General features: G+C 36.4%; 1 protein-coding gene across 4 annotated transcripts in view; it reads right to left on the bottom strand.

The window, feature by feature from the left end:
• The window catches only part of ADGRA1 (adhesion G protein-coupled receptor A1), a 426,992-nt gene that overhangs the window by 305,054 nt on the left and 103,331 nt on the right, over positions 1 to 18,607 (bottom strand). For 3 of the 4 annotated variants that reach the window (XM_081953900.1, XM_081953901.1, XM_081953903.1), the window contains exons 3-4: positions 17,166 to 17,237; positions 10,872 to 10,943 (exon numbers count right to left, since the gene is read on the bottom strand). In XM_081953900.1, coding sequence (XP_081810026.1) covers positions 10,872 to 10,943; positions 17,166 to 17,237 — 144 coding nt within the window. Of the gene's footprint in view, positions 1 to 10,871; positions 10,944 to 17,165; positions 17,238 to 18,607 lie in introns of those variants that run through there. The other variant, XM_081953902.1, reaches the window with a different exon arrangement.

Raw genomic sequence — 18,607 nt, 5'->3', positions numbered from 1 at the left:
TTGGAAGTAGGAATAAATTATTTACTTGAGAAGACTGTAACAATAAATATCCCTTCAGTCTGGAGACGGAACCTTTTGTGGATGTATAGGTTCCTGCTCCTTTCCCACCTTCTAGAAGGCCTTTTATTTTAATTGAAGCTTGTGGGCATTTTTGAAAAGTGCATCTGTACACAAGAGTATCACTTCATCAAGTTTCAATAGCTAACAAAAGAAATGTTTCCTCAATCCTGAAAAGGCTGCAAATAGCCTCTAAAACTATTTTCTTTTAAAACTAAATGAAAAAAATAACAAATACCTGCAGTTATAATAACTATGTGGCGCTAAAAAAAAAACACCTTTAGGCCACTAGTCATTGCAAGTAGAAAGCCATATTAGCAAACCATAGTAGCAAAATATTAAAAGCACATTTTCCGACTAACAAATTTTATTAAAAGGGAATAAGCTTTTGTAAGCTGTGGCTCACTTTATCGTGTTATATTCAATAGCATTTTATATATACTAGGATCTATAAATTTATTTTTATTTCATCAAGCATGAATTAGATAACAGATATAAGTATAAACATGATTATGAATACATGAAATGAATATGAATACAAAGGAATATTAGGATAGGGATGGTAGGCATGCTGGTGCGCTTATGCACGCTCCTTACAGACCTCTTAGGAATGGGGTGAGGTCGACAGTAGACAGTCTAAGGTCAAAGTATTGGGGGTTTGGGGAAGAAACCACAGTGTCAGGTAGTGCATTCCAAGCATTGTCAACTCTGTTACTGAAGTCGTATTTTCTGCAGTCAAGTTTGGAGCGGTTTACCATAAGCTTGTATCTATTGTGTGCTTGTGTGTTGTTGTGGTTGAAGCTGAGTAGTCATTGACAGGTAAGACATTATAGCAGATAATTTTATGTACTACTCTTAGCTCGGATCGAAGACAGTGAAGTTCTAAGTTGTCTAAGCCCAAAATTTCAAGTCTGGTGGCATAAGGTATGCTGTTGCAAGCAGAGAAATGGAGGACTCTTCTCGTGAAATATATCTGGACTCGTTCAATTTATTAATGTCTGATATGCAGTGTGGGTTCCAGAAAGATTAGTTGTGTTCAAGAATTGGCCTAGCAAAAGTTTTGTATGCCCTTAGTTTGCAGTTCAAAATTACCGGAGAAGAAGCTAAGCAAGATAATAAAATTTTAAAATTTGTACTGAAGTCCTCATCTGAATAAATAATTTGAATAAAAACCTCCTTTTCCACTGGTCCTGAGGCACTCTCATCTCTAGAAAATTGCACTCCTTTAAGCTTAAACATAGGAAGAAGCCTTCACAATATGGCAGTCAATAGATGATGGCAGGAACTGGAGAAGAGATATTAGGCCACAGTGCTTATAAGGAAATCTGTTACCTTAATTCCACCGCACAAACAAATGTGACCTTTTTTTAACCCAGATTTGAACATGAAAGATGCTAGATAAAATGCAGGGAATAATCCCACTAAAATTTGATTAGATTACAAATTTCATAACTCCCAGTCATGTTAGATAGAAGAGAAGAGTAAAAACACAATACAATCATTACTATCAAGCTTTTTAAAATCATTTGCTCCTGGGCAAGGAGATGACCTGAGAAATCCCTCTGAATAATCAACACTGAGCAGATAGATTAAAAACTCTGACTTTTAGGCTAGAGAGAAAAAGGAAAAGAAAATAATGTTGACTTCTTCACCTCTAGCAGAATTCTTTTAAGAGGAAACTGAAAAGCTTGCAACCAGCTCTAACTTATCCCCCTTCTTCCAAGAGATTGCTGACATGAGAAACTTCATTTCTCCATCAGCAGCTAAAGTCACTCAAGGAGAAGCTACAGCAGCTGGGAAGGCTAAGTTGAGCTTTCTCTCTCCTTTGTGAGTGTTTCCTTTTACAGAAATGAAGATCTTTGTGTGGTAAGATCTTCTGAATGGATTGGATAAATCCAGCCAGCATGATTATGGAACAGGTCAGATGCTCCACTAAACTGGATTACAGTTTCAAGTACTGTAAACCAGGAGTTCTCGACCCCCGGTCCACAGATCAGCACTGGGCTTCAGCATGCCAGCAACCAGACTGTGAACCAGGCTGTGAAAACAAGCAAAGCCCCATCCGCGGGATGCAGGCAGCACACAAAACCACACCCCTCCAGTCCGTGGAAAAACTTCTCTCCACGGAAGCGGTCCCTGGTGTCCAAAAGGTTGGGGGCTGTAAACCATAACCATATGTTGTGAGTATGTTGAATCCTGAGACTCAGAAGTGTAATCTTCTTGATCCTAGAACAGCCCCTGCTGACTTGCTTCCATATTGTGGGATAGCCACTCAGCTTTGTCTGTTCAGGAGTCCTGACAAAGAACAGTATCTAAAAATCCCAACTTCAGAAGAACCATGGTTTTAGTTAAGCTGACCAAGCCAAAGGAATACTGGCAAGTAATTAATGGTATCTTCCTTCCTCTGCTTCCATGAACTTCTGCAACTTTCTCTACCACCAATCTTCAAAAACAGCGCACTGAAAAGATATTCCAGTCCACCTTCCCCTTCCCCCTAGTAAATCTATTGTCATTGTACCTGAAGGCTGGTTTCTTGGCTACCTTTCTCCTTTTCTTCCTTGTCCTTTCTCTACCACCCTTCCCTCATCTACATGTTACACATACGCTGTTTTTTCAGTCCCCCTTTTCCTTTGCTCTGTTGCTGAACCTCTAACCAAAGATCACATGTTCAAACTGTGTTCCCTGCAGCTTCTCTGAAACTCTTGTCTCTTTTTCTAAGAAGAAAGGGGCTTCCACTGAACATACCTTGGGCATGCTCTCTTAAAATTTGCTCTATTCATGCTGTTCACCACACACGCTGTGCTACTGCTAGTCCCCGGGGAGCATTTGCTGTTCCCTCAATACTCCTTAAATGCTATTTCCACACTGAATGGGAACTGAATGCTTTTCCCGATGACTGCTCCTTTCCCCTTCATTGCCATTTTCCACTGACTGAAACTTCCCCCACTGTATGCTGTGTGAATGGTTTCTGTGTTTTCATTGTATTCGTTTAGTGCTGTTTATTACTTTTAAAGGCTACTTCTCCACTGAATGATATTTTCCCAATTATTGCTATTTTCTCCTTCAACTGCTACAGTATTTCCACTGACATTTTCATTGTGTTGTTCCTCAATAAAATCTAACGTCCTTTTTAGAGGCATGTAGGGTTGCCATTTTGAGGTACATATTCCTTCTTCAATAAATAGCTGTTAAATACTTACTGGTCCCTGTGTAGTAAGAGCTACTTATGAAACAAACCAAAACACTGTAAAAAGAGAAGCATTTTCAATTTTCTGTGACAGTAGGATAGTTAGAACTTCATCCTAACCCAATAAATTCCCAGACAGGTTTTTAGGAGTAATAATCTAACTCTCCCAGAGGGGAAGGTGATACAAATAAGATATAGGATTACCTCTGTACTGTAAAAATTCATGGGGAATTTAAGGGAAGAAGATTGTGTGTTCGGTGGAGGCATAGAAGTTATCACTCAGAATCAGATTTCCATAAATTCTGGGCTTCATCATATGACAAAAACATTAATCTTGATGCTGTGATACCAAGTCCCTTATGCACGAGTCTGTGATTTCACAACATGCATACAAACGGTATGCATCACAATTTTGCAATGGCAGTTTGTCATTTGTCTCTACCCTCATGGATGTCTTCATTACAAGGTAATTAAAATCTAAGCTGAAGATTTTTTCAGCCCTCTTCAAAGAGCTGTTCCTACAAAAATTCCACAATATCTGCCATAGAATTGAGAAAATTGACATTGTCTTTCGTGGTTTTACTTATAGCCTGTTATTTATTCTGAAGAACACAAGACATCATAGATCAAGGCTGTCAAACTTGCAGCCCGCATGTGTTACACACTGGCCACACCCATGCCCAGTTTAGCGAAAGGGGGGAAGTCATGATATGTCATGTGACAACGCCGTGACGATGCGAGTTTGACGCTCATCACAGATAGTTCCAATTGATCTTCACAAGTCACAAGGACAATAAAAAGATCAAAATGATTCTAAATGCACTGGAATTATATTAGAAATCTATTTATTAGTTTTATTTTCCTCTTTTCTCTCTTCCATGGCATTCCTGCCTTATTGATGAGAGAGCAACCTGATGAGTAGCCAGCTAGGAGTGATTCAGCTGAGGTACAGTTGCAGCAGGGCAGACCTGAGGCTTTGGGTAGGGAAAGGATTCAACTGCAGCCGGTCAGAGATGAGGAAAAAGAACTGCCTTTTCCAACTGATCCGAGAACACGTAGGGTGGAGCCCAAAGGCGCTTTTTCAAGAGGCAACTGGACTTTCTGGGTTTTCTTTGAAGACATTTCACTTCTCATCCAAGAAGCTTCTTCAGTCTCTTGAAAAAGTGCCTTTTGGACAATCATGACCTGGATGACTGAGAATCTCCATAGATATGTAGAGTGAAGAAAAGGCAGGAGCAGCAAAGGTCAGCTCAACTACTTATACGGCAGCAGCTTCATTCCTCTTGACGGGCTGTACCGGAGCTTGGCTATTTAGCATAGCAAAGAGATGGAGACGACACTGGGAACAACATGTTCCTTTCCTAGATGTTGTGTTTCTGGGCATTGTGATTCCTGCCTTGCTTTGGTACCATAACTTGACTTTTGATCATGCTTCATGGACTCTGGACTCTTCTTGCCTTGTGAACTTTCTTGTATTGTTCATTAATTTGACTGGTGGACTTATCTTGTTTGGGAACTTTCATGTGCCTTGTGGACTCATTGAGCCATTGTTCCATGGACTAGTATTGGTTTGCTTTTGGTTGGACACAATTGGGAAGTTCTGGGTTTTTGATAAAGGGGAATATTTATATTTACAATCATTAAAACACTGTCATGGGTATGTGCGCAAACAAATAATTACAAGTTTATGTCTTTTATTGTTTGACTTTCTGGCCATTAGGACATAATAAAGTTTTTCATTTAAACAATGATTTGATGGCAGGTCATCAATCTGCAAGAAAACCCTGCAATTGCCATAAGCTGTACATTTAAGCATGTATTGGGTGTTATAAAAACAATGTTTCACAAAAAGTAGAATCTCAATCCAGGAATCAGGTTTATTATATCATCTAGTCGGAATTCAATCTCACCTTGCTCATGCATTAGTAAGCTGAATTGTTTGAATCCACTTCCTAGAAGCAACACTTTCTATTTATGTAGGTAATCAATGGCTGTTTTAAATATTATTACAGTAAAAAGCTCCCACAAGGCTCCATCTCAATTTAATATGGAGAATAAGTAGAGCTGGCATTCCATAAACACTGTTAAAATGCTCCATACTTATGGCAGCATTTTTGCCTCAGGAGGCCTAATTGATATGTAAAATGGGTACTAATCTCAACCCATATGAATCTCAAGGCATAAATAAATTCTGATTAATTCTAATATACCCAAGGCAGAAATAGGATCTGAAATGTCATTACCATATTTAATTCTCAACTCTGTAATGCATGGATCAGAATCAGTAGGACAGTAAGGATCTACAAAGAATATAGTTCAGTAGAGCTACATTGGTTTTCTACATGACTGAGTTCTTCTGGGTTTTTTTCTTTTGCACCAATGAACATAATTAGATGCCTTCTCCAGTGACATTATTACAGCCATATATTATGATATTATACTGCTAACTGTTTGTGGTTCTTTATGTTCAGGATTAAATAGTAATCAGATGTACTTGAGTCAAGTAAGTGAATACAGTTTAAAGAAGTTTAATTTGCATCACACAGCATGTCTGTGTTATCGATTTAGTAGATCCATCAAATTTGGCTGACATGCATTACTGAAGGAAAACAGCCAATCTGCTACATCACCTGATATTCACTGCAAAAAACTCCCAAAAGACAAATAAATTATAGAGAGTCCCATTACACTTTCAAAACTACTCTGTATAGATCATTTGCAGAACAAGCTAGTTTAATGCTGATTGGAAACTCCTTGTGGAGTTTGAAACAGAACAAAAATGAAAAGAGGATATATGAATTTGATGACTAGAAAAAAGAGTAGATGAAAAAAATTAAAGTTATGTAATTGTAGTAAGAATTAATTTAGATTTATACCTATAATTATTATAAAAGGAAATTGTCTAAGAGTTTTAAGTTACAAAAATGGGTAAGATGGAGAGGAGGTGATATAAATTGTCACTGTCATAATGAACATGAGTTCACTGGCTAATTCTGTAAATCTAGTAGTGGAAAAGGCAGGGGGAAATGGTCATCTAAGGAAGCAGAATTTGTGTGGGATTTCCAAATATGGATAAGAGCAATCAAATTTCAAGCTTATGGCATTAAATTAGGAATCAAGTAATAAAATAAAGATGGAAAGTGGGCCATGATGGAAGATAGTAACATTATAGAAACACACTTCTTTGAAACAACTCAGTTGAAAAGATTTTTTTCTGGTCAATTAATTTATGTCCAAGTTTGATTAATTAATTTGATGTGAACACAAGTTCTATGATCATTTTGAAACTCATACATTTTTAAAAAAGAATCTCTGACTATAAACCAGCATATATTTGCAATATAAGTACGTGGAAAATGTCCATTACAAAACAAATTTAAAAGTAGGTTTCCATGAAACGAACATGACCCAGCAACATTTTTTTCTGCCAACCCTTTCCAACTAGTGTAGTCTCTGGGTGTTGGACTTGGGGTGGAAACTTCCATACATTCAGAGGAGTCTTCACATTGGCAGCTTCTATATCTTTCTTTGGCCAGCTCATTATATACATGTTGATGGCGTGGATCTTGCTCTTCTCATTGAGCTGGCTCTTCAGGATCTGCCTGATCCTTTGGTGGTACTTGGATGTTGCTGTCTTCCTTGCTTCTTCTTTTCTTTTTTCGCAAACCTCAATTTACAATTCATCTACTAACTCTCTCTCTCTCCCTCCCTCCCCCCCTCTCTCACGTGTGTGTGGGTATGAGAGAGAGGGCGGGGGAGGAAGCGCATGGTTAAGTTTCCAAATACATACAGTACTGTTGGAAATGCATCTTTCTTCTAGTGTTGACCAAAGCTTTTTTCACTGCTGTACATATACCTCACTAAATTATGATGTTTCTTGTAATTTTTATGAGATTATACCTATTATTAAAAGGTGTAGTTTCATTTCAAATTGAAATTGCAAGATTTTCTACAATATACTGTGTATGGTATTCTAGTTCATTGCAATTTTTTTTACATGCTTACCATAAATGATAAAACATTCCTTTTGTTTCATGAGACGCCATGACAAGTGTTGTGTTTTAAAACATTCAAATGGGGAGGGGTTGCATGCCTTCATTTTTAGTGGACTATTCCACTAAAAATTCTTAACAGTTTCTTTCTTTCCTTTATATTTCTCTTATTTTTTTTCACTTTCCCTTTTCCTTTTTTTAAATTTCTCTCTCCCTTCCTTTCCATTGTTTTTTTTTTTTTTTGCAAAGTATTAAAAGCATTGGAAATATTCATTAGGTCATTTCCACAACATAAAGTCTCTCTTTAAAGACACCCTGGGCACTTTTACATCACACTGTTTCCACTTCCAGGTTCATCTGAAGAGTTTTGAAGGTGGCTATAAAATTATTTCACTCCTGTTAGCCTCAGAACACTAAAAAGATCCAGGCAACACAATGATGCAATCAATGCTGCCTCCCACTGACCAAAAATAATAAAAATAATTTTGCTCCTATCCCAAATATACATTGTAGCCCTCCTTGCTATCCACAATATTTTCATTAATGCTGGATGCATTTGTCTCATATATATATGTGTGTGTGTGTTTGAAATATAAATATATCTCTACAGAAATATATATATATACACATACATATATATATATATATATATATATATATATATATATATATATATATATATATATATATATATATATATATATATGTGTGTGTGTGTGTGTGTGTGTGTGTGTGTGTGTGTGTGTGTGTGTGTTTGTTTATCAGCACAAATACAACATATATATATATATATATATATATATATATATATATATATATATATATATATATATATATATATATATATATATGTGTGTGTATATATATGTATGTATGTATGTATGTATGTATATATATATATATATATAGTTTTGCAGCTGACTGGTGTCCTGACCACAGTTCTCCATAACAATGTACAGTCCCTTTCAGAGGGGGCTAGAGAAAATAATAGCATATTGGAGCCCAGCGATCAATAGGTGGAATGAGGCAATATTTTAGTGCATGTTGTTTATATAAATAAGAAAATCAAGGTAAGTGCTTTTTACAGGAATTGTGAACTTGATTAGCAACCGACTAGAAGATTAATTTCAAGCACTCTCACAAATTGTCTGGGAAATCTACTATAGAGATTGAACTCGGGTGGCGAGAGACAGGATAGACAGGAGTTCCTGTAAATTAGTAAATGATCTGCCCTCAAGGGATAACTATTGTATATGAAACCATGTCACAAATACTGATATTTTTATTGTTTTGGTTTAGTTCTGCAAAAGGACATAACCTCTTGATCTATTTTACTTACTTTTCTTTCTCCCTGTCCAGTTTAGATTTTACAGGAAAACAAGTTTCCGAGTTGTCAGAAAAAGGAAAAAAGAAAAAAACCAGAGAACTTGATATATAACAACAGGTTAAAATACCTAAAGCAAGTTGACTGCCATGAGGGGCAAGAAGCAGAACCAAAATGTCTGTCCAAAGAGCCAGCTACTGGCACGTGCACATGCTGATGGACGTAGTTGAAAAAGAATGCAAATGCAAATTGTTATACATAGCAATGAATTTTTAAAAAGCAATAGGAAGTACGGGTTGAAATAAGAAGGATGTTCAATCCTAAACATCTGAAGGACTAACATATTCAGAAGACAATCAACCTTCAGCGATAAATGAGCTCAATTAGTTTCATGAGACTTATCCTATCACAGAAAAATCAATGAAGTACGGTGAATGATGAGAACATCAAATTTAGAAAGCAAGACACTCCTTTTTACAATCAATTTTAAAGATATTCCCCATGTCCTCCTCTCTTTCATCTTCCTTTAGATTAGGAAGAGTGCTCCAAAATTGAATTGCTCAATTTTATGATTATTTTTATGAAACTTTTAAGATTAAAAAAAACACCCTAAAAACTAGCCTGATTGTTAAACTCATGCTATAACTTACTCAAGAAACTAAAGAAGTTTGTGGCTTGAACTCTGTGACTCAGCCATGGCGAGAAGAATTGAATGGTTGATTGAATGAGCTCTGCATGATATATTGGGCCAAACTACAAATATCCTAGAAATCAATTTAGTAGAGTTAGCCAAACAAATGCAGGGGTTTGGGAATCAGTATGCCTGATGAAATGTTCATGTTTCATTGGGCGCAACATTTTATATAAACATCCTCTGGCTTCCTTGGGCCAATTTTAATACAGATGTACCTGAAAGATGGAGTTTACATAGAGATCAGCCTGCTAACTGTAGGAGACCTAGAGATATACTGTTTCCTTGGTGCTGAGTTAATAGACAAATCCTGCATAGGACAAAGAACTATATAAGTGGAAAGTGTGAATGTGCATCCCTGAAGGCCAATAGGAACCAACATAAGCAGTACAATGCTGCAGCATTATAAGTTGCAAAATTGAAACCTGGTAATTTAAACTAACTGCATTTGAACTGGAAGGAAAATAATTTGACTGCTCTCATAAGGTGTGATTATGAAAATGCATCAGCAAAGGTGCTGGTAGGTGTAAATTCTCCATGGGAAAAACCCCATATCAAAATATGGCTTCCTTCAAAGAGCAGAACTGAGAATGTGTCTACTTCCTGCAAGTTTACTGAAGCAGATTCTGCCCTGTAACTGCTCCCTTTGAAAAAAAAGCCATTCTAGGGGTGATTGGCCTCAAATGAAATCAGGAATATTGCCAATGTTTGCTGCAGCAGCAGTTTAAAAACTGATGGGGGGCGGGGGAAGAAAGAAAAAGAGATAAGAAGAAATCTACACATAATGTGACAATGAAAATATGAAATCAGTTTGGCTCAGTACCACAGGAAGAGGCATCCAGCAAGAAGGAAAGAGATGGATCAAACCACAGCAACAATCTAACAACAGTAACATATATAGTTTTATAAAAGTATAAATTATTAAAACTTTTAAACTTTAATTCAGTATTCATTTTGCATCAGAATTATTATTTTTTCTTTTTCTTTTTTTTTTTTGTAAACCTACCATCAAATTGTCCCAGACTACATTTGTGACAACAATGACCTGGATAACTGAGAATCTCCATAGACATCTAACATCAATCCCAAAGGCCCCTTCTGCTCATGAAAGTAATCTCAGAATAAGCTTATTGTCAACAGAGGATTCCATGAACAAAGAAGATCAAGGCACTTCTTGCCAATTTGTCTATTCTTCCTCAAAAGAAGAACCAGCATCCTTTGGCCTCAGTTTAATTGTCTCAGGGAGGGGGACCCATTTTCCCCCATTAATGGAGAAAGATAAGATGGGGAATGATGGAAGGCAATGGTTTCCTCCTCACATTCACCTCCTAAATATTATTTTTCAAGAAATAATTCAAGGAACTCAAAGAAGAAGAAGAAACCTCCCCGTTGTGCTAGTTTCTACTTAACAAGTAACATTGCATTATGTCTGCTGGTTCAAAGGGTGTGGGGCACAGTAGAACATTCTGAGTAGTTCAGAGGGACCTGAGACTCAGTGTGTTACTCTGTAATACTGGAACACTACCAATCAAGGTATAGATTCAACCAAACTAATTTGCCCTGTTACTTGTGTATCATTATGCTATTTTAACAATGTGTGAAAGTTATTACCATACTCACAATTTATGAAGGTTTTTAAGACCCACAAATATTTCAGGTGTTAAACAACCAATTCTATTATTGGAAAGATCCCTAGAAGAAGGGAAAAAAATGAAATAACATTAATTATAATTATAATTACAATGCAAACTCATTTTAATTGTCCCAAACACAGCTTTTAAATAATCTACACTATAAAACAAATGTATTTACACATTTTATGAGCTCAAATAATATGCCTGCCCATCTCGTGAATGCAACTCTGGGGAACTAAAAGCACATTAAAACAACATAACACAAATGTCACAGAATTTAAAAAGAAGAATGATTGCCAAGAATGAACCCAACAAGACAGTAGCACAAACTTCTCAAAGGGAAATCTGATCTCCATCCTGGACGTTGGTGCTTTACACAAGGCTCAGAGAGGGTCAAGGGCCCTCTAATCTCAGGCAGATGATGTTTCAGAGGACACCCACTGAATCAGAAAAGGTGGGCTTCCAAGGTTTCATAAGATGGCATTCTTTATTACTCTTTAATTGAAAGGAACTAGAATTAGCAGTTTGAAAGAACTGGGCAGAGTTGGTCCCATAAATACAGTATTCCATGTCGTGAAGGCTTTATAGATGACAATCTAAAGCAGTTTGAATTCCACAAGAAACACACAGGGAATCAGTGCAGCTCACAGAGCAAAGGTATAACGTGGGCATATTGAGGTGTGTTCATTACTGAATTAATTCTCCTAAATGAATTAATTTTCCTAAATCAAAATTCTTCATAACATAAGAAATGTTTTAAAATTCTTGCTTAGCTTATATTTCAGTTTGTTTTATTAGTGTTTCAAATATGACTCGTGGTTTGGCTGATCTTTTGAAAAATCTCAAAAATAGTTTAAAAATAGACTTCTTCCCTCCCTCCCAAATTAGTTAATAGAGTTAAAAGTATCATGAGTGTGGGGGTGGATCTATAGCTCTGCCTGCCATAAGATGAGGAAGGATTTCTCATTTAGACCCAGGGTAGCTTGGATTTCTCTCAATGAAAACATACTGGAAATGCAATATGATTTGCATCATCAGGACAACAGCCAACATGATTTGTGTTACAAGGGACTTCAGATTTTGCTTGCCACAATCGGTACTAGCAATTGCTGAAACACATTTATGTCAGCAGTTGTCAACTCAGTAAGTAGATAACTCAGTAGATAGTCCTCAGTCCAGGACATCAATTCCACGTGAAAGTTAAAAGTATTTTGACAGAGAATTTCTATAAAAGGAAAATCTTGCAAGTCTGCTTCTGCTGTCCCTTCTCCTCCCTTTTTATACAGCAGTGAGTTAGGGAGGTGTGTGCCTGAGTTGTTTCCAAATGTTGCCTCTGTTATTCTGGGTTTAAAAATGCTTCAGTCCCTTTTGCTTAGGGTTTCCTATCTCCATCAAGGTCACCTTCCTTACTCTCTACAGCAGTGTTCAAAATCCTGAATGATGCTACAATTCAGGGTAGATAATATGAAATGAGATTGATTATGGTGAACTATTTAAGGTTCTAGAAGTGGAGAGATCCAGCTTCAAATCCACCTTAGCCAGAGAAACCCACTTTGTATTTTTGGGCCAGCTACTACTTCTCAGGCTACCCCAGTTCACAGGGTTTCTTGCGTATAAAATTGTACAAGAGAGTGCTATCTATGCTGCTTTGAAAAAAAGATGGGTAATCAATCAACTGGAAAAATACTTCTAGTCCAAACTCAAATGAGACAGCTGCCTGTATTTCTTCAAGCCAGGGATAGTTCACAAAAAGAAAAAAAATGAACATGGTGGAAATTTTGACATAACTGAGTTAGTTCTAGAATCAATTACAGTGTAATTCATTCTTCTGAACTGCACTACCATAATATGAACTAAAATGATCACATTGAAAAGTGGGTATTGCTCTGTAATGAAGATATTTAAGACAAATATATTATCATGACACTGGGGGCCTATTGGGCAATCAGTAACCACACAACATGATTGGCAATGATTGCTTAAGTGTGTGTGTTTATTCAATTTCTATAGCAGTTTTTTTTAAGTACCCATAAAGGAGAATTAATTGGATTTTCACTAATTTTCATTGTTTATCAGTTACAAACCCACAATCAGACAATATGTATGTCACAAACAAGCAGACCTTTGCTAGTGACTCCAATCAGTGAGAATTAGCACCAACATTTTAATGATATTCTGCAATTAGCATCTCTAAATTAAATAATACAAAAATGTTTTTCAGTAGAAATATAGGTTTTTAGTATTCTGCTAAATAAGATGTATTGAGTTCAATAGAATTTCTCTTTAAGAAAAAAAGCATCTATCTAGCACCTGGCTCAGATGTTCAAATATTTATATTAACTACCTCCTCACTAAAGATGGATATTCATTAAACATCTTGCAGATTTATGCTATTTCACATGCCCTGACTACACCAATTGAATAGCACAGATTCAAAACCAAGTGCTCTTCCCCCCACATACCAAATATGCTATAAATTTTCCTAATGAATCATTTGCAAAATATAAATAAGAAAAAGGGGAATATCAGTATGTATCATATTATTTCTACACATCTCTCAATTCCTTCTTATTTTTTTCAAATCAAATCTATCTTACATCACATAAATCATGTTTTCCTCTTGTAAATGCTTATGTTCGAAATACTGACTATGAAATTAATCTTGTGAAACAACCAGACACGTGGCTCTCATCCTGTTATCTTTTTTTCTGGTAGGCACTGTTTTGAATTAATTCAGAAGTTCTGGCACTGCAACTACAGTAGTAAATTACTACAATGCTGTCAGCCCATGAGAAATGTTTCAAATGAAATTGTTAATTTTATGAATTTGGCAACCTGTGGTTTTCCCAACTGATTCACAAAGCCTCCTGTAACTTACATATGTCTGCATTACATTAGCTGCTTACTTTATCCTCTGTGGGGAAGGAAGGAAAGAATAAGAAACAGTATTGGAAGGAAGGAAGGAAGGAAGGAAGGAAGGAAGGAAGGAAGGAAGGAAGGAAGGAAGGAAGGAAGATAAAATGATCTAATTTCTAATCATACTTTATGAGACTGTAAGTATTCTCAATGTTTTATAGAAAACTTGTACTAACTTAGTTACAACCTTGCTTTATACCATTATAATCAACCAATTCTCTGCCTCTATAATGTTCCCCACAGGAGTGAAATCTATAGTTCTGTGATAACAAGAAAGGTTTTTGTACTTAAACATTATAGTGACTTCTGAAGTACATTTCAGAATATTTTTTGCAATTATCTTCAAATTCAATAGATTTTATTTCAGTGACCTCTGATTTTCCTCATTCTCATGCTTGAGAGTAAGCACTATCATTTCATAGCTTTATAGCTTCTCTATTTTTCCCACAAGAGGTCAGGGTTGAGTTATTATAATACATCATCCCCACGGCAGTAAGTTTCAATTGCCTTATTACAATTTTCATATTTTCACATATTTTGATGTCTTAAAAGTCATTCAGATTCACAGAGTAGATCTGTCTGCACATATGTTTAATTCTGCTAATAGCTTGCTATTATTTTCTCATATTTTTCTCACATTTGTTATTCAAACAAATATGTTTGTTAACTTTCTAGTTTTGAAGTCAAACTTTTGCACAACCTTTTAATAGGATATAGCCATGCTGAGATATAAGCATGTTTATTTTAAGTGTATGTGCCTATCTTTTGGTGTGAACTATAATTGTACATGTAATTGAGTGATAATATGTGGTAGATAGTATATCCATACATTTTGATCTACTTTATTATCTAATAAGCCAAGCAAAACAGCTTCCTGGGTTTCATAACACACTCTTTTTACAATAATCGTACTTAATGTAGTATAACAAATAATGTACTACCTTTATATTTTAATTTTTAGACTATTACTAGACCACCCATGTCCTATTGGGTCTTCATCTCAGAAATATTCTTTTTTCTAAACAGACAAACAGAATGACTGCACTGATGATATTACCTAGTTTGGTAATAGAAAATCTGCAAGAAAAAGCCCAGCTCAGAGAGCACCATGACCTCTCATTTCAACCCTGAGCTACAAATATTCTTTCCTATCAGTAGAATGACAACAGGTGGGCAAAAAAGCAGTGGGAGCAGGGAGGACTTCCAATTTCCTACCAGCTTCTCCCTAAGTTTCCTTGTGGGAAGCTGGCAGGGAGCACGGGAAATCTCCTGTCCTTCTTTCCCTATTGAGGTCTTCTTATTCAAGGCAGATGCTGCTAGGAATTCCAGCAGTAATTAGTGTTTGCCACATTCAGGTAGTCCTTGACTTACAACCACAATTGAGTCCACAATTTATGTTGCTAAGCGAGACATTTGTTAAGTGAGTTTTGCCCTAATTTATGACCTTTCTTGCCACGGTTGTTAAGTGAATCACTGCAGTTGTTAAGTTAGTAACACATTTGTTAATTGAATCTGGTTTTGCCCTTGACCTTGCTTGTCAACAGGTCACAAAAGATGATCACGTGACCCCCCCCAGGACACTGCAACCGTCATAAATATGAGTCAGTTGCCAAGCATTTTAATTTTGATCACCTTACCATGGAGATGCTGCAATGTTCATAAGTGTGAAAAATGGTGAAAAGTCACTTGTCTTAATGCTTTTGTAACTTTGAAAGGTCATTAAATCAACTGTATTAAGTTGAGGACTACCTATATTCTCCAGTTGGTTTTCCCTTTCCTCTTCCATCTTTTCTTGTCTCTTCATTCTGTCCCTTTCCATGTGATTCTGGAGATGTGCAGCCCTTTCATTCTCCGGTTCTTCATCTCTCCTCCCCCTCCTTGCCACACCCCAACGACATTTGGCATTATCTCTTGACCATAATATCCCCCCTCTCTTTCCACATGGCATAATTATGCTGTCATTATTTTATTTTGCTTTAACTTTTTTTTTACAGCATTGTACCTTCTCACCTCAAAACAGTTTAGAATCCTGTCAGCTTCTCCACTGAGTTGAAAGAAGCTGTCAGAGACATTTTAAAAATAAAATCATGCCCTCTTGAGGGTTAAGATAGGACCAGACTACCTGATCTTCAGCAGCTGCAGGACAGGCAATCTACACTCACTTTCAGAGTAGAAAGCAGTTGAAAAAATAATCAGGATGCACAAGGACTAAGGTCTAGTCCTTATACCATTATATAATAACGTATTTGACCAACACCAGAGAGATCCAGTTTCTATTCCATCTCTTATTTTTCTGCACTATTTTGCACTTGCTGCTTTTATTTGTAATGCAGGGAAACACTTAGCTCTATTCAAACTATATACTGTTAGAAAGGGTAGAAGAAAAGAGAAGAACAATCAGCAAATGTCTAATTATGAGTGGTGATGGGTACACTATTGGAAAACTGGCAGGACCAAGTTGTGGATAAATCATCCTGGAGAAAATCTATCTACATGGCCACCAGGAGCCAACAACGTCTTAATGGTATCTAATCATCATCAATTTTTAGATGTAAAACTGTAGCTTGCACTGTCAATGACCACCATAAAGCCTATCCATTCTTCACCCCTTTATTCTATCATCTGGACTACATTGTTTTGTCAATATATGTTTATGATACCATCCAGCATATGCTGCAGGTAAACCTAAGTCAGAACACAAGTTTTCATATGTTCAATTTCTTGTTATGATTGTAGCAAAGATTTATTTGCTTTGTCTTTATACATAACATACAGACAGTGCCATGGGGCGGCGCCTAGGAGCAGAGCCTTCTCTGTGGCGGGCCCAGCCCTGTGGAATGACCTCCCCCCGGATATTAGGACCACTACAGACCTCCGCTCCTTCCGTGTTAAGCTCAAGACCCACCTTTTTCAAATATCTGGCCTGGCCCAACCATAACTTCGTTACGCTCCTGAGGGGTTTTTAATTTAGCAATTTTATTTAGGGGATTTTAAACTGTGTTTTAACTGTGTTTTTAGCTGTGTTTATTGTCTTTCACTTACAAGTCTACTCTCCTCCATGCACAAATGTAATTGTCCTTGTTTTTTCGTATGTATGTGTGTCCTATGTGTATTTTATCCTTTTGATTGTACGCCGCCCCGAGTCCTTCGGGAGAGGGTTGCGGCTAATCAAATAAAATTTGATTTGATTTGATTTGATTTGATAAACATAAATCATGTGCAGGAAAAAAATTCAAACTGCTATCATACTGCATTCTTTCTCTTATAATTGCATGGTGATGTATTCCCAATTCTCTGGAGACCAAATATCAATATCAATACGGGTATAATTTTTAAGGTAATTTCAGTTGCAATTAATACTTACAGACGTTTCAGTTCTGAAAGTCCATAGAAGGCTCCTGGTTCAATGTTACTAATTAAGTTATTCTTCAAATCTCTGGAGATAACAGAAGAGAAAATCAAATTAATGGGTAGCATTCTGACCTATTTCAAATTGAAATTTTTATAAAAATTAACAATGATCATGGACCATTGTGAAATCCAAAACCCATCAGATGTTTCGAAGGGAGAAATAAGGTGTGGCCCAATTTACAGCAGGTTGGTTGCAACTGCAAGGCTGGAAAAGGCCTGCACGATGTCTAGTGCAAAAGGGATTTCCCCAGAAATTCTGAGCCCTAAGTTTTATTATTATTTTGGAGTAATTTAGCTTTTACCAGACTTTTATCATGTCTGCAGGTATGACAAGTATGTGCACTACACACATCTACAGGACAAAAATCTTCAAAAATACAGAAAAGGTTTTTCAAATTTGGTATTAAAAAGAAGAACTAAAACTTCTTCTGTGAGTGTAAATTAATCCATTACAACCAAGAGAAATAATTAAGCCAACTCACAATTTAATACAAACAAATGAAAGATAAGGGAAAAATCTGTCATTCATATTCAATGAGGGATTTTACTTACATTTAAATATATTTTACAAAACTTTCTTTGCATTGCGCTCTGCAAATTTTGTTTTTCAATCTATGTCGAAAGTTACAAGACCTTATCTAGTTTACAAAATGCATGTCTAAGTCCTGTTTTTTTTATAAGGCATCAGTATACCTGTGAGAAAAAGATGAAATTCTGAGATTTTTTATAAATTCTCTCTGTTACTCACTCATCAAAGCAGACCTCAGATTTGTTTTGGTAAGTGAGTAACAAAATTTATAAAAATAAATCAGAGCGATTGGTGTTACCACTCTGGAGTAGTCTTTCTCAATCTTGACAACTTTAAGATAAATGGACTTTAAGATGTCCTATAAAAGTAAGCTTAAATTCACACATCTTAAAGTTGCTCTAAAGACCACAAAACCCGCATTTTCTGCCTTAAGGGCCCCTCTAAACATAACTGCTATGATTTAAAGCCCCCCATCCTGTACTATTTTGAGAAAAGAATCATGAAAATATAGTAGAAGGCCCCGAAATGGATATTATAACTCAAAACCAAAAGAAACCTCCAAAGTGTAAGTGAAGTCACTGGTCAACAACGATTTCCTACCCTTGTCCTAAATGAAATCAAAATCAATGATCAATTTTTTTATGCATCATGATTTGAAGGCTGAAGCAAAAGTTTGCGGAGTCAGTATAGTTGTCCAGATGTTAAGCTGAGACTGGCTGAAACATAACTCAGTGATTCTAGTCTGTCACACTCTCTCTGCCTAGTTTACCTCACTAGGCTGCTGTAGGAAAAATCAGGGGAGACTCCCACAAATAGCACCTGGACCTTCCAGAATGTAAATATGTTGCCATTATTAGGTGGGCAAT

This window comes from Natrix helvetica (assembly GCF_964273705.1).
Source record: "Natrix helvetica genome assembly, chromosome: 5".
Taxonomy (NCBI): domain Eukaryota; kingdom Metazoa; phylum Chordata; class Lepidosauria; order Squamata; family Natricidae; genus Natrix; species Natrix helvetica.
Note: the sequence above shows the minus strand (reverse complement) of the source record. Positions and strands in the feature narration are given on the sequence as shown.